General features: G+C 33.7%; 2 protein-coding genes across 8 annotated transcripts in view; one reads left to right on the top strand and one right to left on the bottom strand.

Annotated features, from left to right (window-relative positions):
- Positions 1-20,326, top strand: part of LOC118181347 (rho GTPase-activating protein 18-like) — a 488,818-nt gene that overhangs the window by 297,626 nt on the left and 170,866 nt on the right. The gene's annotated exons all lie outside the window — the stretch shown is intronic.
- The window catches only part of LOC118181382 (uncharacterized), a 69,138-nt gene that overhangs the window by 11,942 nt on the left and 36,870 nt on the right, over positions 1-20,326 (bottom strand). For both annotated transcript variants that reach the window (XM_035350510.2, XM_035350517.2), the window contains exon 2: positions 8,961-9,090. In XM_035350510.2, coding sequence (XP_035206401.1) covers positions 8,961-9,090 — 130 coding nt within the window. The remainder of the gene's footprint in view (positions 1-8,960; positions 9,091-20,326) is intronic.

Genomic DNA, 20,326 nt, shown 5'->3' on the forward strand with positions numbered 1-20,326 from the left:
TTTTTTATTAATAATAACGAAATTTTTATTAAAAACACACATAGCACAAAAGCATACTCCGAATATCTTGAGGATGTTGCTCACGGGATAGGAGCAGATCCTCAGGACATCCCAAAATATCCCCATGTCACATTCCAGTATATCTTCAGGACATCGCCAGTGTATGGAATGTTATTAAAATTTAAAATCCTACGTTTATCCTCAGGACATCCCGGAATGTCCTTCTAATCTCCTAAACATGTCCTCCCGAGGTTTAATGTCACATCCCAATTTATCCTCAGGACATCCTATCTAGGTCCGATCGACAGCGTACGGGATGTTATCAGAATATGAAATCCTAGTTATTATATCTTCAGAAGATCCCAGAGTATTACTTTAATCTCCTAAACACGTCATGCGGAGTGCTTAATATCGCTTTCCAGTATATTCCCAGGAATCTTCCTTAGAACCAAATTAATGAAAGCGAATTCCATATGTAGTATTTTTCTAATATTTAAAGAAAATAGTTGTTACAAAAGTTAAATACTCGATATTTAAATGGTAAACACTATATCTGATTAATTAAAAGAAAAGCCAAATCAGCGCTTAGATACGTTTATTTCAATCAAGTGGTAGAAAAGCAGAATTTTCATTTAAAATGCCTGAAACTGAATACGTAATCAGCTAATTTAATTAAAGCAAATGAAGCATTAAAGATTTTCCTCTTTGGTGGTAAGATTATTTTCAAGTTGTCAAGAAAATTATGGCTATTTCTGACTTACCAAACTAGACTTGGTGAGATTTTTCTCAATTCCACTTTAATTAACTTTAAAATGAGAAAAAGAAGTTTAAGACAGAGCGAACTACTAAGTTTCTTTCATTTCTTTAAATTATACAGAATATTAATATAATTTATTTCGTTTTACACGTTGTGTCAGCATTCTGCATCCTTTAACGTAATTACTACGCGTAGTTTTAAATTACTGAAATTTTAAGTTAAGTAGAGGCCGCGATATATTTAAATTTTGGGTGAAATTGCTTTTAGTATGATTTTTCATATTTAAAATGCAGCAGATTAAAGCCTCGGTTATTTGAGGTAATGAGAATCGATAATAACTGAAAACCCAGGGCAAAATACTAGTAGAATTAAAAATTAAAACCTTAATTTTTACTTCTTTGTACGAAGTAAAAAGGAAATATTGTAATCGCGAAAATTTTCATATTTCAACGAAAATGTCCATTTTGACCGTTATCGAATACAATTTAACGATGTTTTTGCGTGACATCTGTACGCAAAGAATAAAGACAGAATAACAGCCTCTTTAAATAAATAAAATAATAATAAATTAAATAAATAAAAAGAATAAAAGACCTTTTCCACCCAAAAAATTATAAAACTGATTTAAAATGAATTCTAAAGAGAATTTTTCGTGGCGTCTGTACGTATGTGCGTATCTCGCATAATTAAAAAATGAGTAGCCTCAGAACGTTGCAATTTTGTATATAGGATTGCTATAACATGTAGATGTGCACCTCATATTTTGGTTGCAATCGGCCGCACCAAATGTATATAAATATGTGAATATATAATTTCCACTCTGTTAACCGGCTCAGTGATCTCAGTTTCTTTACTCTTATATGTTTGTAAATTGTGCATTTTTTGCTGTAAAAATGATTATATTCTGTTATTGTTATCTTCCGGTTAAAGTTTTTATGCTTTTAGTAAATCTGCATGCAATATATTTGGAGTTATCAACAATTTAAAAGTTGTTTAAGTGCAGCTAAGCCTAATTAATTTTGTGATGGCGGATATATTCGTTTACATTTCAAACTTAGCAAAATAACGGATTTGTTGCCAATCTAGAGAAACTGAGGTTCGCAACAACAAAGATAATGCCTTCTTTTATTATTGCGAATTAAATCATGTTTAATCCATTCTGTAATTTATTCGAGGAAATAAGTGTTTAAGATTTACTTCGTAATTTTTAATATAGATATTTTGAGATTCATGTATTGATTCCCTTGTCGGGAAGGGAAAACTGAATTAATTGAATGAGAAATATTGAATCGTCAGTGAAAAACTGTTTCTTTTTTGTTTTGTTTGCTTAATTTCTTTTATACATCGTTTCAGATTTGTTATAGTATTTGAATAGAACATGTGGCAACGATTAGATAATTCTACAAATGATATAAATTTATATGCATTCTGAGTTATAATATGAACGAAATGTAACGCTGTTAAGTGCAACTAGCACCAGAATGTCTCTATGATAAACAAATATAGTGAATTTTAAAGAGTGCATTTATTTTCTTGCGGTTTATGCGCTATCGGCGAAGTAGGTTTAATTCAATCCAATAAATTAAAATGAAATGCAAGAAAAAATGCGTATAATTTAATATTCCGTGCAAGGAAGTCGTGGTGTACACATCCGATTTTTTTGTTAATTTTTATGATACAGCAATATGTTTTTAAGCTTTCATTCTTAAACGTTGGATTTCTTAGTTTTTTAGAATGAAGTATTAATTATATTTGAACTAAAGCCTGCGTACAAATTATTATTCACCATTGTTAATATATTATTTTATGAGGAAGTTTATTCTTCCTCACCGCATTGTTTCGCGGTGTAACTGGAAGCACTTCCGCTTAGCAGTCAGAAGGTGTAGGTTTTAAATCCTGGTGTGGGCATCTTTGAGTCCTCGTATTTTCCGGCCGATGGCATCCAATTAAAATGGGTACCCGATAATTCGTCACCACGTTTGGCGACTAGTTGCGGCTCCTTTCCATTCAAGTGAGGGAGTATGTAAGTAATTTTCTCTTTCATTACCGAGTGCCTTCGTGGTGCAGTTGAAAGCATGTCTGGCTAGCAATCGGGAATCTGTAGTTCGAATCCTGACGAGGGTATTGTTGATTTTTTTGTGATTCCTGTCTAAAATAACTCTAATGACTCTACAATTTTCTGCTTTAATAAGTTATATTTTTAAAGGAAAACATATTACTCTTATTCTAATAATGATTTAAAGTAAATATAAGTATTTTTAAAGCTTATTTGTAATGCAAAAGAACTGAAATTTTACATTTTGTTCAACCTAAGGCCGCTCATGAATGATAAACTGATAAAGCCACTGAGCACAGGTAATTCGCCTGTAAATCTCATCGAGATGGCTCGCTGATGTTTTGACTGTGTTCCATACGTATAACATAACCACACACCAGTTTCTCTTAGAAAGTATTCGTCGAAAGCATCTATTTGCTTAGAAAGGCATCTCTCATTTGCTTTAAATTAATTAATTAAGCAATTAAACAAAATATCTCAGATGGAAGTTGTGGTTATTTAAGCTATTAACCCCCAAACCAAAACTTTCTGTAAAGTAGAAAATAATGTAATAAAGAATGTAAATAACTTTGGAAATCAAACTTAAGTAAATGAAGCTGAAGCTGTTGAGACTCGTTAAATTTTTCAAAAAACTGAGCCTCCTCGGATTTCGTATTATGGATCTTTTAATGCTAAGAGGTACTAACCAGTTACATAACGACAGCACGCGAGAGGGAGTGCTAGAATTCCTTACGATGCAAAGAAAAGCAAAACAGTTTAAACAAATAACAAATGTAAACGTCTCGTAAATTCTTTTTATATTTTTTAATTTGTGTACTTAAGTAAAGGACTTAGGGCAATTGGCTAGGAAGCACAGAAAGCGCTGATAAAGTTCGTGCATCAGTCATCGATATTTTATATACAGACAGTGTGCACTTGACTTGGACTTGAAGCAGTAAGTCTTGGCCAAGTACCAACTAGGGCAGTTCCATATAGAATTGATAATACTCTGACACCAGCTTCAAAAACATCTAGCGATCATACAGCTGGAACATAAACATTACAGTACCATTACAAGCTCCAGCAGAACCTGAACGAACCACCGTAGAAGTGATGGTTCTAGCCCTGTGAAGGTAACTAATCTCTCCCGTTGTCGAACATCTTGAGTGGACAAAACCGCCCTTTTATGATGTCAGGTAAAAGACGTTCACTTCCTGAAATGAATGAGTTCTTTTTTATGATGCATCGTTCACTAACTATAAACTTTATGAATAAGGTCGGGAATGAATCCAGAGCAGTGTGCTAGGATGGAGCGATGAGCGTGCAGATTAGAAGAAACATTGGGATCGGACAAATCCACTTAATCGAACCCCTAACTTTCTGGAGGTCCTTTTAAACTATAGTTTTGAGATTCATTAAAACCTCCTTTCCACTCAAAATTAGTAATAAAATTCTAGACTAAAAGTTGTTTAAAATGTTAGGAAATTACAAAATTAAACTTCACTTTCAACGACTCTTTTTAAACTGAATCTAATGTGTATGATAAAACAAGGAATCGCATATGATTCGAGCAATTCTGGATCATTATCCATACATCTGTAGTCTTACACTTCAGTTGCATAGACTGTTAGGGTTTCTCGAAGTAAGGAGGCTGAAAAAAATCAGCTACACTGTCGCCAAGATTCGAGCCACGAAATCTTGCTATCAGCAGTTGGACTCCAGGTTCAAACACAGACCAACAGGCCGCTGCATGGTTGTTTTTCGTGATTTTCCCCAAGGTCTGTAGACATGCAAGGCCATGCTCTTTCGAACACGTGAGTTGATTGACGTCGTTTGACTCACAGAAGTAGGACATACGAAGACACAATTACATTTAGTTACGCAAGATGGAGCAGACTATGAATAAGTGACGACACAAGCTCAAAGATTTCTGATAGGGAAGAGCAAATCTTGTCGAACATTAACCTTGGCTTTTCCCATACGTTAATGGGTACGAGCTAGTTTGCTTTAAAAAAGGTTTTCACGGTTGCCTCCCTTCTTTTAAGCAGTTGATTTACATGCACAGTGATGCTACGTGATATCTAGTAGTGGGTTCTACAAATGGGTGGTCACTACAAAAACTCATTTATGCATATGGTATTGTTTAAACTAGGTGCTTGTTAGTGCATAAATTGGAACAAATAAATTATTTTTTTTCCACATATTTTTCCATAAGAAAATATGATCTGACCTATACTTTTGTTACAGTTAAACTCCGCCTTATTTAGCTGAAGAATTTACAGAAAGTAATAAATAGGAAGATATGTTGAATGATCGAAAAACAAAAATAATTATTTTAAAATTAAACAAAAACTTAAAAATACTGTAAACAACTATGCCTAGCAAACCATTTAACCCACGTTATTAAAAGATTAAACTTAAAAACGTAAAATTTAACAACTTTACAAAATGTACGAACTAACTGAAATTAGTGAAAAGATGAATGCTGGCAGTGAAAAAGTCATTTGGTGGCCTACGTAATTTATTTTTAGACTAGTTTGAAAAATTTGAACTACGATAACAGAAAAAAAGTCTATTACAACTAATTCTTTTTCCGCATTTTTATTGCATTTCGACTGAATTCCCAAAAAAAGGTTTACCAGAATCAAGGAAAAGATTTAGTTTAATTGACTTTGTAAGCTTCCTAATCCATGAAGAATGAATAAAATGGTTCCATATAAAATGAATTCATGCAGAATAAAAAATGGCAGCATCTTTCCACAAAGCATCAATATTGTTCTTTTGTGCTCGATATAAATACATTAAGTTATTATTATTTTTCTTATTCCTTGTATACATTTTTTGTTGAATTTTAAGCTGAAATACATTTTTTCCTTACATGTCGAAATCATATCTGCATGAATCAAATCTTAAGTCTGAACTTGTGTATAATTTAGAAAAGAGAGAAATCTTGCTTAAAGCTGTGGCTGTGCTAATGGTATTTTTTTTTCCTTCTCTTATTGTTACACTATTTATTGGATTTGTAAATTCACATAACGCTTGAACTGCAGATCTAAAAGCATGAGAAAATTTAATGAGCTAATTAAATATGAAACTTATTCTATTGGAATTGTTGTTTCTAAACTTAGCCTTAATTTATTTTCATTACTTTTAATCAAAAGTGTTTATGAAATACTGTGTGTTTCAAATACAAGTTTCACAAGGAAAAGCAGGAAAACTGGGAAGAGAATACAACTGGAAAGCTAGGTAAATACAAAAAGATAGTGAAGCTACAGCAACTTTTTGATGGCAGCGTTAACATGAATGTTACAATCGTGTTGTAAAGCAAATCGGCTTTAAACGAACCCGATACATAAAAGAAAGAGAAATATATTTCACAAATCTCTAAAGGAAATGTTTTATTAATTGAACTATATAAATATGAGAACTTTTCAGTCGTAATAATGTAAAATATTTATATTTATTTTCCTATTAAATTAGTATAAAATAAAAATTAATAAATGTTATCTATGTTAAATGCTGTAAAAATTAAAATACAAAAATCAACAATAAAAGTACTGTTTATATTAACTGCTATAAAAGTAAACTGAAAGCTAACAAACATTTTGTTTTAGTTGTAAATGCAGCATAATAAATTAATAAAATACTGAAAGTAAATGATTATTATTTCCATTAATAATTAATTGTAAATGGGTATAAGTTTTACGCATGCAGATTGCTCTTTTATTCTATTAAATTATACTGTAAAAGCTTTTCGCAACTAAAATTAATATAAAATATTCCTTTTCAAGTATATTACTAAAATAAAATGAAAATAATTTGTAATTAATCACAATTTGTGTTAAATTGTAGTTCGCCTGCGACTAACTGTCAAACTGAAATTTACATAGCAGCACTACGTAAGTGCTAATACACAGTCGTGTTTGATGTTGACTTACCACAAAATTAAACTATGGGCGGGAATAGGGCCTTAAACCAAGACTAAGGAAGGTCTTGGCTGAGGTTCATTCCGTGATTAGGAGGGTTTGGGACTACCTTCTAATGATGGAAGAGGTTGTGGTCTATCTGGTGTTATTAGAAGATACAGTCAGACATTAGGGTTGCCTGCTTCGCTGAAGAAAATATTAAGAATTCTTCCTCGCGCTTGCCTCTTATGAGAAAATTTATTTTTATTATTACTTTTTATGCTGAAAGTATTTAATAGTAAAGAGTCAATACTTCACGTAAGCTCCTCCTGCAGAGTCACTGCGTTTAAATTGTTCATTCTACCAAGGTTACTGTACTACAATAATTGCTCTTCTCGATCAAGTTCAACCATCGTGGTGACGTCGACGTCGTTGACGCGCAAAGACCTGTTTGGCATTAGTGCGGTACGATAGCGCAACGTGTGTTCTTCTCCAATCAGAACTAATTTTGATTGATATCTGTAATGCGCTGACGTCACTGTCTATGAAACGAAGGAAAGAGAAAGGTTTGATCTTGAAAGAATATAACCTTATTTGTCTGATGACCTTCGATTCTTCAAAAACCAAACCACATTGATCGGTATAGAGTTCGGCATTGTTGGCTGCTGTATCGTTGGACTCGAGCTCGAATCCCGGAGAAGGTTTAGATATTTCTAAACGTACAGTTTCATTATTTCATGGGGATAATTAATACACGAAGAGCTGAAACTAATGTCGTGTGGGCTTGGTAGTAGGAGAAGATGGGTTCTGGAAATTTGGACTATTTCCCTTTAAAAATCTCCTTCAAAATTGGGTCGGAATTTGCCAAAGAGGTACTTTCACATTTTAGGCACCCAACGACAGACGCAATAAAGCACTCCACAAATGTCAATCAAAGTCAGTTCGTTCGCTGATTGGAGAACCATTCCACCGTATTCGTACCATACTAATGGGAATGGCCCTTTACAGGTCAAGGACATCGACGTTAGCACGCTGGTTGACCTTGGTCGAGAAGAGCAAAGCGTGTAATAAAGGGACTTTACGTGAAACTACGCGAAACGAATGGACTGAATATATTTTGCTCTGTTTTTCAGAAGCTAAAAAACTGCGATATTATTTTGTTGCTGAAGCCGCCCAGACGGTATAGTGGTTAGGGAAGACTGACTGCGATATCAAAGGGCCGGGTTTTAATCGGAGTTCTGGAGAATATTATAAGATGTACTTTATTTCCCATTTATGTTTGAGGTCTTTTCAAAATAAACCTAATTTCGTTGTTTTTCCATGAATTTGTTTTAACGCGAATTCAAAGTAAATATTTCACTCTTTTTATGCATGCCATGTAGATTTAAGACGAGCGAGGCAAGCCAATTTCTAAGATTTTTTTTTTTTTTTTTTTTTTTTTTTTTTTGTATATTCTAATAATGGTACACACAGTTTGTTAGATATAGACTCGGTAATCCTGTGGTTTAAAGATACCGATGAATTGTTAGCCGAGAAAGCTCAAGCGAAGATGATATGTTCGTAAAGGATCCATTTTTAATAAAGGATTTAATAGAAGAAGGTCTGGAACTGGACAGAAAAATGGGTAACCATTTTTCCAAACTTAATGACAGGAGTTTCAATGTGAAGTGAAGTTACTGACAGCCTCTTACAGAGACGGCATAGACGGCCAAACAAAACATGAACAGAACGATCAGTAAATGAATTCGTCCAAAAAACCCATGAAGCATCAGCATTAGAGGAAACTCAAGCTGATTTTTCTGATAGAGGCAGTCGGTGTCCAAAACATTTCTAGTAATAGCAGTGATATTCCAATCATAGTAAGCATATGTTGTATGCAGTATTTGTCAGAAAGTGAAGATCAATAACATGTTATGTTTAAAACAGACTTGTTTGGGCTCATGAAGAATTTTTTTAAAATTACAAATGCAAATTTGTTTTTTAAGACATTTTCTTTATATTATTACTCGTGCATTTTTTTAACAAAATAATAATTTAAAATGAACATTCTCTAGTTTTCTAAAATTATCTCTATTGATTTTTTGAGATCCTTATTCCAGAACCAATTTTTCTTTCTTCCATTGCCACAATGTCTTTTTTTACACGTATTCCTCAGGAACGTATCTGTCGTGTGAAAACAGATTTAGATGTACGAGTACAATTTGTTTCAAATATCTACGCAACCATATGTTATATAAATGAGCAAATTAACTGCATAACTTACTTGTGATTTGAATGAATGGTTATCTTGATGGAGAGTGGGAATAAAAGAGGAAATAAGAGAGCTTCGTTCCTTCTGCATACTGCAGCCAAGAAAGCCAAAGTGGGCAGATGGACCCTCAGATGCATGTTACCTGAAAAGCAAAAGCCTAGATAAAGTACATTTTATGTATTCATACATTTTTATTAGGTGAAATCTGTTCGCAACTACGAACCATATACGTCACCTGACATTTGACAATTTATTTTTCTTTTGCGCAACTCTAAAATTCCTTTTGGTTGCACTTCAGATAGTTTAAGAAAAAGTGGCTTGGAATCTTCGGTCGTAATGCATGCTCCTTCATTCACTGTTCAACAGATTCGGCACTACTATCATTTATTCAAATATCTCCCGCAAAAAAGAGCAAAGGAATTTCTAAAGATCTCCGGTTGAAAAATCTTCCGATCCTCTTATATACTTTTTTTTCCCTTTCTAAACCCTTAAATTTTCTTCTTTTTTTTTCCCTCCGAAGACTTCTCATGGCGCAGCCAGTGCACAAAGTAGGCGGCGCAGCCTAGGTCGCTATCTGTCCCGCGCGCCATTACACACGAGCTGTCCGTCAATAAATCTATTGGCGGTTCCGTGAAGTTTGTCCCAAAGGAAAAGAAATTCATCGGATCAACGAGATCGATGTTTAAAATATTGCAAATAAATGTGTGACTGCTGAGATGCACTATTTGCTTTTAACTTTGCCTTACGCCCTGGGAAAGAATGTAGCGATCCTTTATTGTAACGTGACGTTAGAGGTAACATCCACGTAACAGTAAAAATTTTATTATGGTGGTTTTTGAGGGACAAAAATTATTAATTTCTTAAACGGAAAAGTTATAATAAAGAAATTTAATAAAAGAAGAGGTGCAGGTTGAAACAAGACCAGCACCTGTTATATGCATGTAAGTATAGTATATTATGTCTACCTACAGGTATACCTATTATATGCCTACAGGTATTAGGTGTAGGGTTTTATCCTGCGTAAATATAACTTTAAAGTTCTTTAACCATGCCAGACTGACAAGTGGGTTATTTCTCCGTTTGTGAAATTACAGAAACTATATGTGAAGGTTTTAAACAATACTTTTATTTTAAATCTTGAACTTAACAAAATGCACAACTTATAAAAATTAAACTCCCCCACTTACGGGTAATGCAGAACAGAAATTTGAATCTACAGATTAAAGTGAATTGACAGCCGGAGAGTATAATATAAATGGCCTAACTAAGCGTTTGCTCAAATTTAGTTGCTCAATCTAACTTTTGCTAGCAAAATGGCTAATGCCATAATATTAACGTCTCGCTCTCAGCTTATATTAATTAATTAATATAAGCTGAGAGCGAGACGTACTACTAGAGAGCGTCACTATAAAAGCTTAATCTATAAAACTTTCAAGAACTGAACTGAACTGAAAGAAGAAGTGAAAGTATAAATCCAGCTCTTAATAAGACTAAATCATAAAGCGTACAAATGGGCTGGTTTTAGTGCTTTTCACCACGAGTAACGTGAATACGAGCCATTTTTTGTTAAAAAGCCATTAGAGAAGCATCTCAGCATCTCATTCCTTAGACATACAGATCTAATAAAATACAGTTCTAAATACCATATTTCCTCTTGAATTCTCCCCCTTTTTTCTAATTTTATTAACCGAAAACTGAAAGAGGAAATTTTTGCGAATAATTTAATTTTCGTAGGACGCAGTTCCAATTAGAACATGAAACATGAAAAAAAAAATTATAGAAAAACTACGGGTAACAGTCATGATATTATGTTTTTAAAAGAAGCCTTCATTCCAGTAACAATACGCAGTAGTATTAACACTACAATAGCTAATAAGATATTTTCTTATCTACTTCCTTCTCTAGCTGAATCTTGCTCGTTTTTATTGTCGTCTCTGCTACTCTTTATGCTTCAGATCATCCATAAGTGATTATACAAGATAAATGTGCAGCTGACTCATCGAAATCGTGAACTGAATGTCAGTTTGTGTTTGCTTTGCCGAGATGGATCGGTTCTTGTATTAGGTTGACATTAAGTTCAACAATTAGGAGGGAAATGTTTCGGCATGACCTGTTTGTGAGGGTTTGTTAGTAAGACGAAAGCAATCTCTGCAGCTAGGAATCTGTTTTAATATTTAGGGAATCTCGTTTCCTGAGTGCATAGAAAAAGGGGTAAATTACGTGAATGCTTTTAAAATTTTTAGAACCCTGAACTTAAAAGCTAGGGGGTAAAATACGTGAGGGAAAAAGTTGTGTAATCCAATCCAATCTAAATAAGTCGCTACACTATCCAGTTACAAAGTCTGGTTCTTTTTTAGAATGAAGTGTCTAGTCGAGATTTCATTACGTTAAATTTCACTGACTTAGTTCACTTTAAATAACTAACAGGATGTTTTTTAAGGAAAGAATCAAATGCCTATTAGGCTAACATACTCATGTTATGCGGTGAAGAGGAATCAGGCTAATAAAGAATTTCTTTACTCAAAATATCAGTAGCAGTAATTTTTGGGTTATTAGGTATCTGAAAAATGTTTCCAAGGTTAAGATAAATACCCTTTTAAGCGCTGCTTTGTTATTACAATAACAATGATTTCCCAAAGAGACAGCGGAATGATTAGAATTGGGATAATGCAAACCTGGAAAAACTACATTACTTTTCAATGTAATAAATATTCAAAAAATGGTTGCATTACTTGACTGTGAGCAGAATAGAAATAAATTTCAATATATCTCGAGATATGTTATAGGGATATAAATGATTTATTTCTTTAGCGTATGAATTCCTCGTGAATATTTCACTTTCATTACGCGTAAGCTTTCTGAAAGAGAATTTTTTATACCTTTCGGATGAAATATATTCTTTAGAAGAAAATAATAGAGCCAAATTTGCTTATGATATTCTTCAGGGTATTTTCTAAATATTTTAAACGGGAAATTCCTGAAGTGGAAAGTATACATGGTTATGAAATTTTTAATAATATGCATGAAATAAAGGTTTCAAGTACTAAGTAATTCCATCTCTTTGTACTGAACTAAAATTTCCTAATTTTTATTATTAATCGAATTTGAATTACAACCTTATAGACTTCACTTGAAGTATGTATTCATTATTGTTGGATATGACGTATTTTTTACAACCTGTTCACAAACGAACAGCTGCAAAGTTACGTTTTATAAGGGATAATAACCGACTTGATCGCTATAGTGATGCGTATGTCTGGGCTTGGTTTCGAATCCTGAAAAATACTAGAATGCCTGTAACTGTATCGTGTTTAGCGGCATAGGGGCACTTGAAATAAATATTCTCTAGAGGAATTCGCTGTAGGTAGAGATTTGTGAACGATAATTCGCCACCATCACGATTTTGCCACTGGGTGCCACGATTTTGTCTACCTAATCTCTCTAGGTTGAATGTAAGATGGTTTCGACCTCCTTTTTGTTTTCCTTCCTGAGGTACCATGAAAGTAAGTTTAGCTTGCAGTTGGGAGGCCCGGAGTTTGAATCTCGGCATTTTTCACGTCTCCTGCTTCAAAAACCTAATGACTGTGCTAGACGAGGTAAGTCACAACACAACCCACAAACTTTCAAGCAGGTATTGGGCTTACTCTCTGTTTTATAAACTAGAATTATTCTTTTGCTTCTGCAAGCTATTAATAATTGTGAGAAGTATATTACAATGGCGCGATTACCAGCATATCTTATCGTTGCTTATTTAAATCACAGTTTTCCAATTTGAACATTATCAGCCACCCGCGGGTGCTGTTGAGATCGAGGGAGGTGGGGCGCAACTCATCTGAGGGACAGTTTAAGATTCACTAAGAAGCCAGGGAGCAATAAGAACACGTTTAGACGTTTAAATATTCATTTGATTGTAAAAATACTGCAGTTGCGCTTCTTTTTTTTAAAAAAAATTCATTAGACTCTTTCACAGATATTGCTACAAGTTGCACGTAGTTTCCTTTTTTTAATCCAAGAGTTTCGGAATTTATAACTATGAATCGGATATTTATAAAACATGTCACAAATCTCTACTTTCAGAGGTACTCAGTACGCTTTTTTCAATATACATCGTGTCCACAAAAATCCTTACTCGGCAGTCGTTGGTTGTCGACATATTTCCAGTTACAAAAAGGTTTTTAAATATATGTCAACGGCCAGCGGTTATTAATATAAACTCTGGGCAAGGATTTCGTGTGTAGAGTCAGAAAGTCCTCCATAAAGGTATCCCTCTCCTTAGGCAGATAGCCTTAGTGTGCTTTGCCATAATAAAATAAACCAAACCAAACTTGGGTAAGGATTTTTATGAATACGGTATACCATTGTAGCATGCTGTGGCAGGGATCTGCATATTTTGCAGGTTCATATCTGCATGTGTTTAGATAAATTTTTAATCCTTACCATTCTGTTTCTGTTTCATTGGATAAACTTTAATTAATAATTTGATGTTGTGCAAATGAAATAAACGCTTAAAAATGCATGTATATTTTCAGTCAGTGCCTACAGTTTACATTCGAGAGAAATGTAATATATCATCGTTGCATAATTTGGGACAGTGATCAAAATACGAGTAATACTTGAAAAGCGGGGCAGTGAGGTAAACACGTTAGCCCAAACTGTGATTTAAACTATACAGTAAATATTAAGTCTCGCAAATATCTTGGAATGCACATACACGTTATGCGACATTTATGTATACAGGGAATGTTTCTGAACACGACATCGACCGATCATCTAAATTTAGATGTTCTGAAAACTAAATAATTGAAACCGATTATGCTTAAGTGAATGTATAGTATCTAACGGATAATCTGAATGAGGAGTTAATACAAAGTCTGAGAAGACTTTGTAAGTAATTAATTATTGCTTTTTTTTAACACAGAAGTCTGGACATTTTGTCTGTACAAGAGATGACACAGTTCATATCTGTTCGGATGCAGAACGAACCTTGCGACAGATGGGTTATAAATACCTCCTTCCCCATCATTTCACCATAGAAATACCAATTATCAATAGCATACTAAATCTGTGAAGAAAATAAACCCCCATGGGAGTTGTGGAAGTTTTATTTTCGTTGAATATAGAGAAACACGCAGTCGACTTAATTTGAAGTCTCAGTATCAAAATTGCTACATACTACATTATATCATTATTAGTTTATAAATTCCTACTATATGACACTTATGAAAATATTATGGTAGAGAATATCCTTACAAATAACATTGGTAATACTGCTAAATTATAACCAAGGCAGACGTAAACTTTATGATACCAGTTTGACTTATAATATAAAAATTAGCCACCTAAAATATTACTTATAAAAAAGAAAAAAATATATATAATAATTTTAATGAATCCAGCTAATGTAATTTCATGAAAACATTTAATATTTCTAATTAGAAAGAAAACGCATTTAAAAAATTAAAAGAAAAGATTAAAGAGAAGAAAAATATTCTTAAGAACTGCCTTTTTTTCCTTAGAATCGCTTAGTTTGTTACTCAATAATAGACAGAAATATCTTTCACTTCACTAAATGGCAACAAGGCGCGTGTAAGATAAAAATATTTCATTTCAGGCAGTGGCAACACGTTGCTTTTAGATCAGTGAGTTTGTTGATTAAAATTGAAAGATAACTATCATACATTTCCCTGTATGGTAAATCTCACGCGCGCTGGAGATAAAAATGTTCTATTTCGAACAGTACTGTCATTGCTCGCTTCCAGTTGCTGAGTTAATTAACCAAAAATGCATTAAATTTGTTCAAAATTGGAAATTCGAAAATCGGGCTTCCAGAAGCCCATGTTCGATTGCAGGATTATGTGTATTCAAAATTTTATGGCTTTAGATGTCATCGTTTTTCCAAAATGCCAGGAACGTGCAAACATAAATACATACATTCTTTATTGTTTAATAACAGAGATAGCATTAGTCAAAATATGTAGCGTAGACCTCAGTGTTACCAACAGAATGTTCGAAATATTGATATTGCATTTTTGTCTAGATTAGATTCAAGATTTCTGGGTCAAGAAGTCTTTTTGGGCAAAGAATCTACAGAAAGACTATTCTGAAAGTCCTCTAAAAGCTGTTAACATGTCAACATTTGATTGTATTAGAAGAAGTATTAGCTTAATTAAGACACAATAACACGCCGAATAAATACCAATTCAGAAGTTAACAAAAATCAGCGTTATATTTACAAAATTTTCACAGGACTAGTTTCGATGGTTTTACCGAACCACCATCTTCAGCTGCAAAACCGCAAATGAACCAGATAGGAAAAATCATTAGATAAGATAAGAAAGCCTGGACAAGAATAAGCAAGTGGCGCCATCTGTTGGTGAAACCAGAACTAAAACATAATTTCTTTAAAGGCCGAAGGCAAATTTGGATTGGAATTAGGATCGTTAACTAGAACAGAAAGATTTTTATGAATGTGAAATGCCTCTAGAAAATCCAGTTCTCCAATGGAAGATGTTTTTTGAATAATTTTGGCAGCAGAAAAACTGAAAGTGTGGTTTTCGGACCAACAATGTTGAGCAACAGAAGACTTCTGTGTTTCCTTTTTTCTAACATATGCCTCATGTTCCTTGACGCGAAATTTTAAGGCTCTCTTAGTTTGGCCAATGTAAATTAAACCACACTGGCAAGGAATCCTATAAATACCCCAGGAATTCATATCCGGAATGGGGTCCTTGAGTATGGAACTCGGAATTTTATTGATGGGAGAATAAACAACCCGAAAGTTAAATTTCTGCAAAATATGTGCAACTTTATAGCTAATTGATGGAAAGAAGGGAATGACAACAGAATTTTATAATCTCCTAAAACAAGATTGTGCCTTTTAGTGTGTTGAGATGACAATTTTTTAACTGCTTGATTAATAATGTTGGGTGGAAAGCCCCTGTCAATAGCTATTGCTTTTAAATAATTTAGTTCTTCATCAAGGGCTAGTTTGGAGGAGCAAACTTGAAGAGCACGGAAAACATAGGAATAAAATGAAGCTAACTTTTGTTTAGTCGGATGACATGATTTAAAGTGTGGTGGAAGGCAAACCGATGAAGGTTTACGGTAAACTGTAGTACTGAAGTTGGATGTGTTACGTGTGACCAGAATGTCGAGAAACGGAAGAGAATTGCAAGTCTCAAGTTCAAAAGTGAACTGAATAGCAGGATCATCAGAATTCATTGTTGAAAGAACTCTATTTAAATCATCTTTATTACCTTCAAACAGGGTAAAAGTATCGTCTACGTAGCGGAACCATGCCGGGAAGTTTAAAGTTTCAAACAATTTTGATTCATAATAATGCATGTAGATATCAGCCAGGATGGGACTGAGGGGGCTTCCCATGGCTAATCCCTCAGTTTGCTTGTAATATTTATTTTGGAAAACAAAATGTGTTTGTTTCAAACAGAGTTGAGTGAGAGAAATTAGCTCATCAATTTCGATGCAAGAGAAGTGAAATTCGCGTAGTCTGGTTTCTAGACATCTTAATGTACCCTCCACTGGGACATTGGTGAATAATGATTTTACATCAAAAGAAACCATGAGTAAATTACTAGGAGAAATGTTTTTAACTTTTTTTACAAACTCTATTCAATTTTTTATGGTGTAAATGTTATTGTCTAATAGAGTTGAAAATCTAGAAACTAAATATTTAGCTAATGGATACGAGGCAGTACCTAAATTTGATACAATAGGGCGGAAAGGAATACCACTTTTATGAATTTTGGGAAGAGCATATAATCTGGCACAATTCGCAACAGATGGGATAAGTGAATGTTTTAAGTTGCCTGAAATGATTTGCGAAGATTTGATCGCAGATTTTATTTTTGGCAAGTCCGAAGGTGAAGGATCTTCAGGGATCGGATTATATGGTCCTTCGTTTAAGAGTTTAGTGACACCATCGATGTAAGTGTTCTTATCCATGACGACTATCTGGCCACCTTTGTCGGCCTTTGAAATAATAATATCAGGGTTAGAATGAATTTCACGCAATGTAGCTCTTTCTCTCGCAGTTAGATTTGGTTTCAAAGGTTTATTATTGAATTTCACATTATGAGCGATAAGATGCCTAATCATTTCTTTCTGTGAATCTGAAACTTTACTGAAATTGAAAGCTTTTTCGATAGGAGCCAAAATCTTTGGAATCGAGGGTTTACAGGTTTGTGAGAAGTTAAAATTATATTTTAGAATTATCTCTTCTTCTTCTGAAAGACTAACATTAGAAATATTAACTATTGGCTTGATGTTTACAATGGGAAGATTTTTTGAACTACTTGAACTGGAAGATTGTAAAAGAAGGAACATGAGGCATATGTTAGAAAAAAGGAAACACAGAAGTCTTCTGTTGCTCAACATTGTTGGTCCGAAAACCACACTTTCAGTTTTTCTGCTGCCAAAATTATTCAAAAAACATCTTCCATTGGAGAACTGGATTTTCTAGAGGCATTTTACATTCATAAAAATCTTTCTGTTCTAGTTAACGATCCTAATACCAATCCAAATTTGCCTTCGGCCTTTAAAGAAATTATGTTTTAGTTCTGGTTTCACCAACAGATGGCGCCACTTGCTTATTCTTGTCCAGGCTTTCTTATCTTATCTAATCATTTTTCCTATCGGGTTCATTTGCGGTTTTGCAGCTGAAGATGGTGGTTCGGTAAAACCATCGAAACTAGTCCTGTGAAAATTTTGTAAATATAACGCTGATTTTTGTTGTTTAACTTCTGAATAAGTATTAGCTTGTTCTGATTAGTTTTTCTCTTTAATCTTATTTGCTAGTGCCCCGAGTTTAAAAAAAAGACCTATAATGCATTTATGAGTTTTATAGAGGTAGATTATAAACTAAAGAATTTCTTGGATTTTCCGTCCATCAAAATTTTTAAATCAATCAATGCGTATTAATCTTTTCCCTAAATCCATATTCACAAATAGTCCTAATTATTGTTAAGTGCAGTTAATAAATTTCTAGAATTATCGTAAAGCTACCAAAGCGACATTACAATGTACATTTATTATAAATTAAAAGAAAAGACATCTCGGGGATGTAAGGAAGAAATAAGGTATGACGAACACATTTGTTAACTAAAACTACACACAAAATACACAGAATAATTTACCCGTCGCTACATCTTTCGCGTAACCTATACAAGTGAATTTTACATTCGATCACGTGAACCACGGCAAATGCCCAAGATCTGGTGAGTCACAATTATTTATTACGTATCATGTAACCTAAATTATGTGAAACCAATCTATTAAAACATTAAATTTGACAATGAGCTATAATTCTACTTACCAATACCTTCATTACGAAGATTGCAGTTCATGTTGCAAGAATGTAGCTTTTTGCTTTTCCACCTGCTATTTGACTTCGAAGTCAATTTATGCTTCATACAGAGAACGAATTAATCCGCTTAGATTGTATAAGCATAATTAACTAAATATAAAAATATTTATTTTCCCTGTCAATTTCCATAATCACGCGCCACCAGAATAAGGTTAGGGAAAGTTAGAGAATAGCTGAAAACGAAAAACTAAAACGGGTTCGGAGAATTCTCAGCCGCTACAAGAGTACACTATTCCTTCCCTACTGAACAATAGCCCGCTATTTTAGGTTCCTTTTCCAGGTCTTCCGGACTAGAGACCTTAAGTGTTTGCATTCCTCAAATAAATATCATTGTTTACCAATAATAACAGAATGCTTCGATGCCCGTGAAGATGGTACGCTGAATTAATTTTAAAGCATAACAGAGAGAAGAGAGCAGTCCGAATTTTGATTCGCGTCATTGAATTCTAATCACTCTGTTAAAATTTTTCTGCCGTTACTGTTTCTGCTAGAGAATGGAGCAGCTTGGATGATGTCTGGCAATAATTTTATCGCGCATAGTTTTAGTTTTGTGTTTAATGAGTTTATAGTGGCGTCGTGTCATAGTTATTTGCTCCCATGCTTTGGATTTTCGCCCTGTGTTTACATTAAAAATTGTGAACAGATGAGCGCATTTTAAATACCCACAATTTTGAGAAAGCATGCTTACTATTTTCGCTTTCTAAACTTAAAAGAAAGTAATTTAACAATAGTTACGAAATAGATTTTTAAAGCAGTGTGTTAGTGAATATTCTTAATTATACATATTTAGAGGATATTTTTGAGGATTTATGAGTAGATAAATGATTGCCGTCTGATAAATGATTGCCGTCTGATAAATGAATGATTGCCGATAGATAAATGATTGCCGTCAGATTTGTAGGCTCGCCCTTGGTTGAATTCTGCAAAGAGTAGATGGCCGATAGATTATTTAAGCACAATTGGACTGACCAAGTTCTAGAGTTGATTGTTGTTTCTCGCAGTGTTAGTGTTAGTAGAAATGCTATTTAGATGACAGGAAAAGCCAATCTTATTTAATCCATTGGCTAATTCACTTTAAGCGAAATCGCGTTTTGAATTTATTCTATCATTAAATTAATTATAATAATAAATTGATTAATTAAGGATTGTAAGGAGACTGATTATTTATAAATTGCTAGCCATCCAAAATGCAGCCTCAGTGAAAGAAGCATCCAAAGAGCATGAAACTTGCATCATCATGCCGCGATGAAATATGCAAATAATTATGATTTCAACACACACCCACATCATAGGTGACTGTAGTGCTCTTTACAATCCGTATGTAAAGAGAGGAAAGACTGTTATTTTAAATAACGTAAATTGTTTGTTCTCTCGCGGGATGTTTTGTGTCTGCATCTTCAGTACACTTCGTAGAAAAACTCGAGTATCATTTGAATATGTTTCTGAATTCGACCGAGGCAGAATCGTTACATATAGTGATTGTGGATTATTTTTTCCGGGAAATCGGTCATCATGTTGGACGTAGCCTAGCAATGGTCTTGCGAATAGGAAAACGGTGGATGCAGGAGCGAACGACTGACAGACAGTAAGAATTGCAACGTCGTACCACTCCACGGGAATGCAGGTGTTACATAGGAAAAAAAGGCATTCGTAATTTTAAAAGACTTTTAGAACATAATAATTTGAACTTTTCTGTTAAATATATCTGAATTACTAAATTAAATTACATAAATCATCATTTTTGTATTACTTCAAAGCCCAAACCTTTAAGTCAATATTTTTGAGATTGAAATGAGATGATATGTAGCCTGTCTGGTGCTGATGCGTTGGTAAAATAAAAAACGTAATTCATTTTCAAATTTTAAAAGCAGTGTTTCTCTTTAAAATAAAGCTATATCCTCTGAATCCACAGAAGTAAGAATTCAGTTACCAGTTCAAATAAAATAATAAATCTGATAGCATAATTAAAATCCACATAAATAATTAATTCCACAAC

The sequence above is a fragment of the Stegodyphus dumicola genome, chromosome 9, assembly GCF_044657685.1.
Source record: "Stegodyphus dumicola isolate Sdum_Otavi_A_Nest chromosome 9, ASM4465768v1".
NCBI lineage: Eukaryota > Metazoa > Arthropoda > Arachnida > Araneae > Eresidae > Stegodyphus > Stegodyphus dumicola.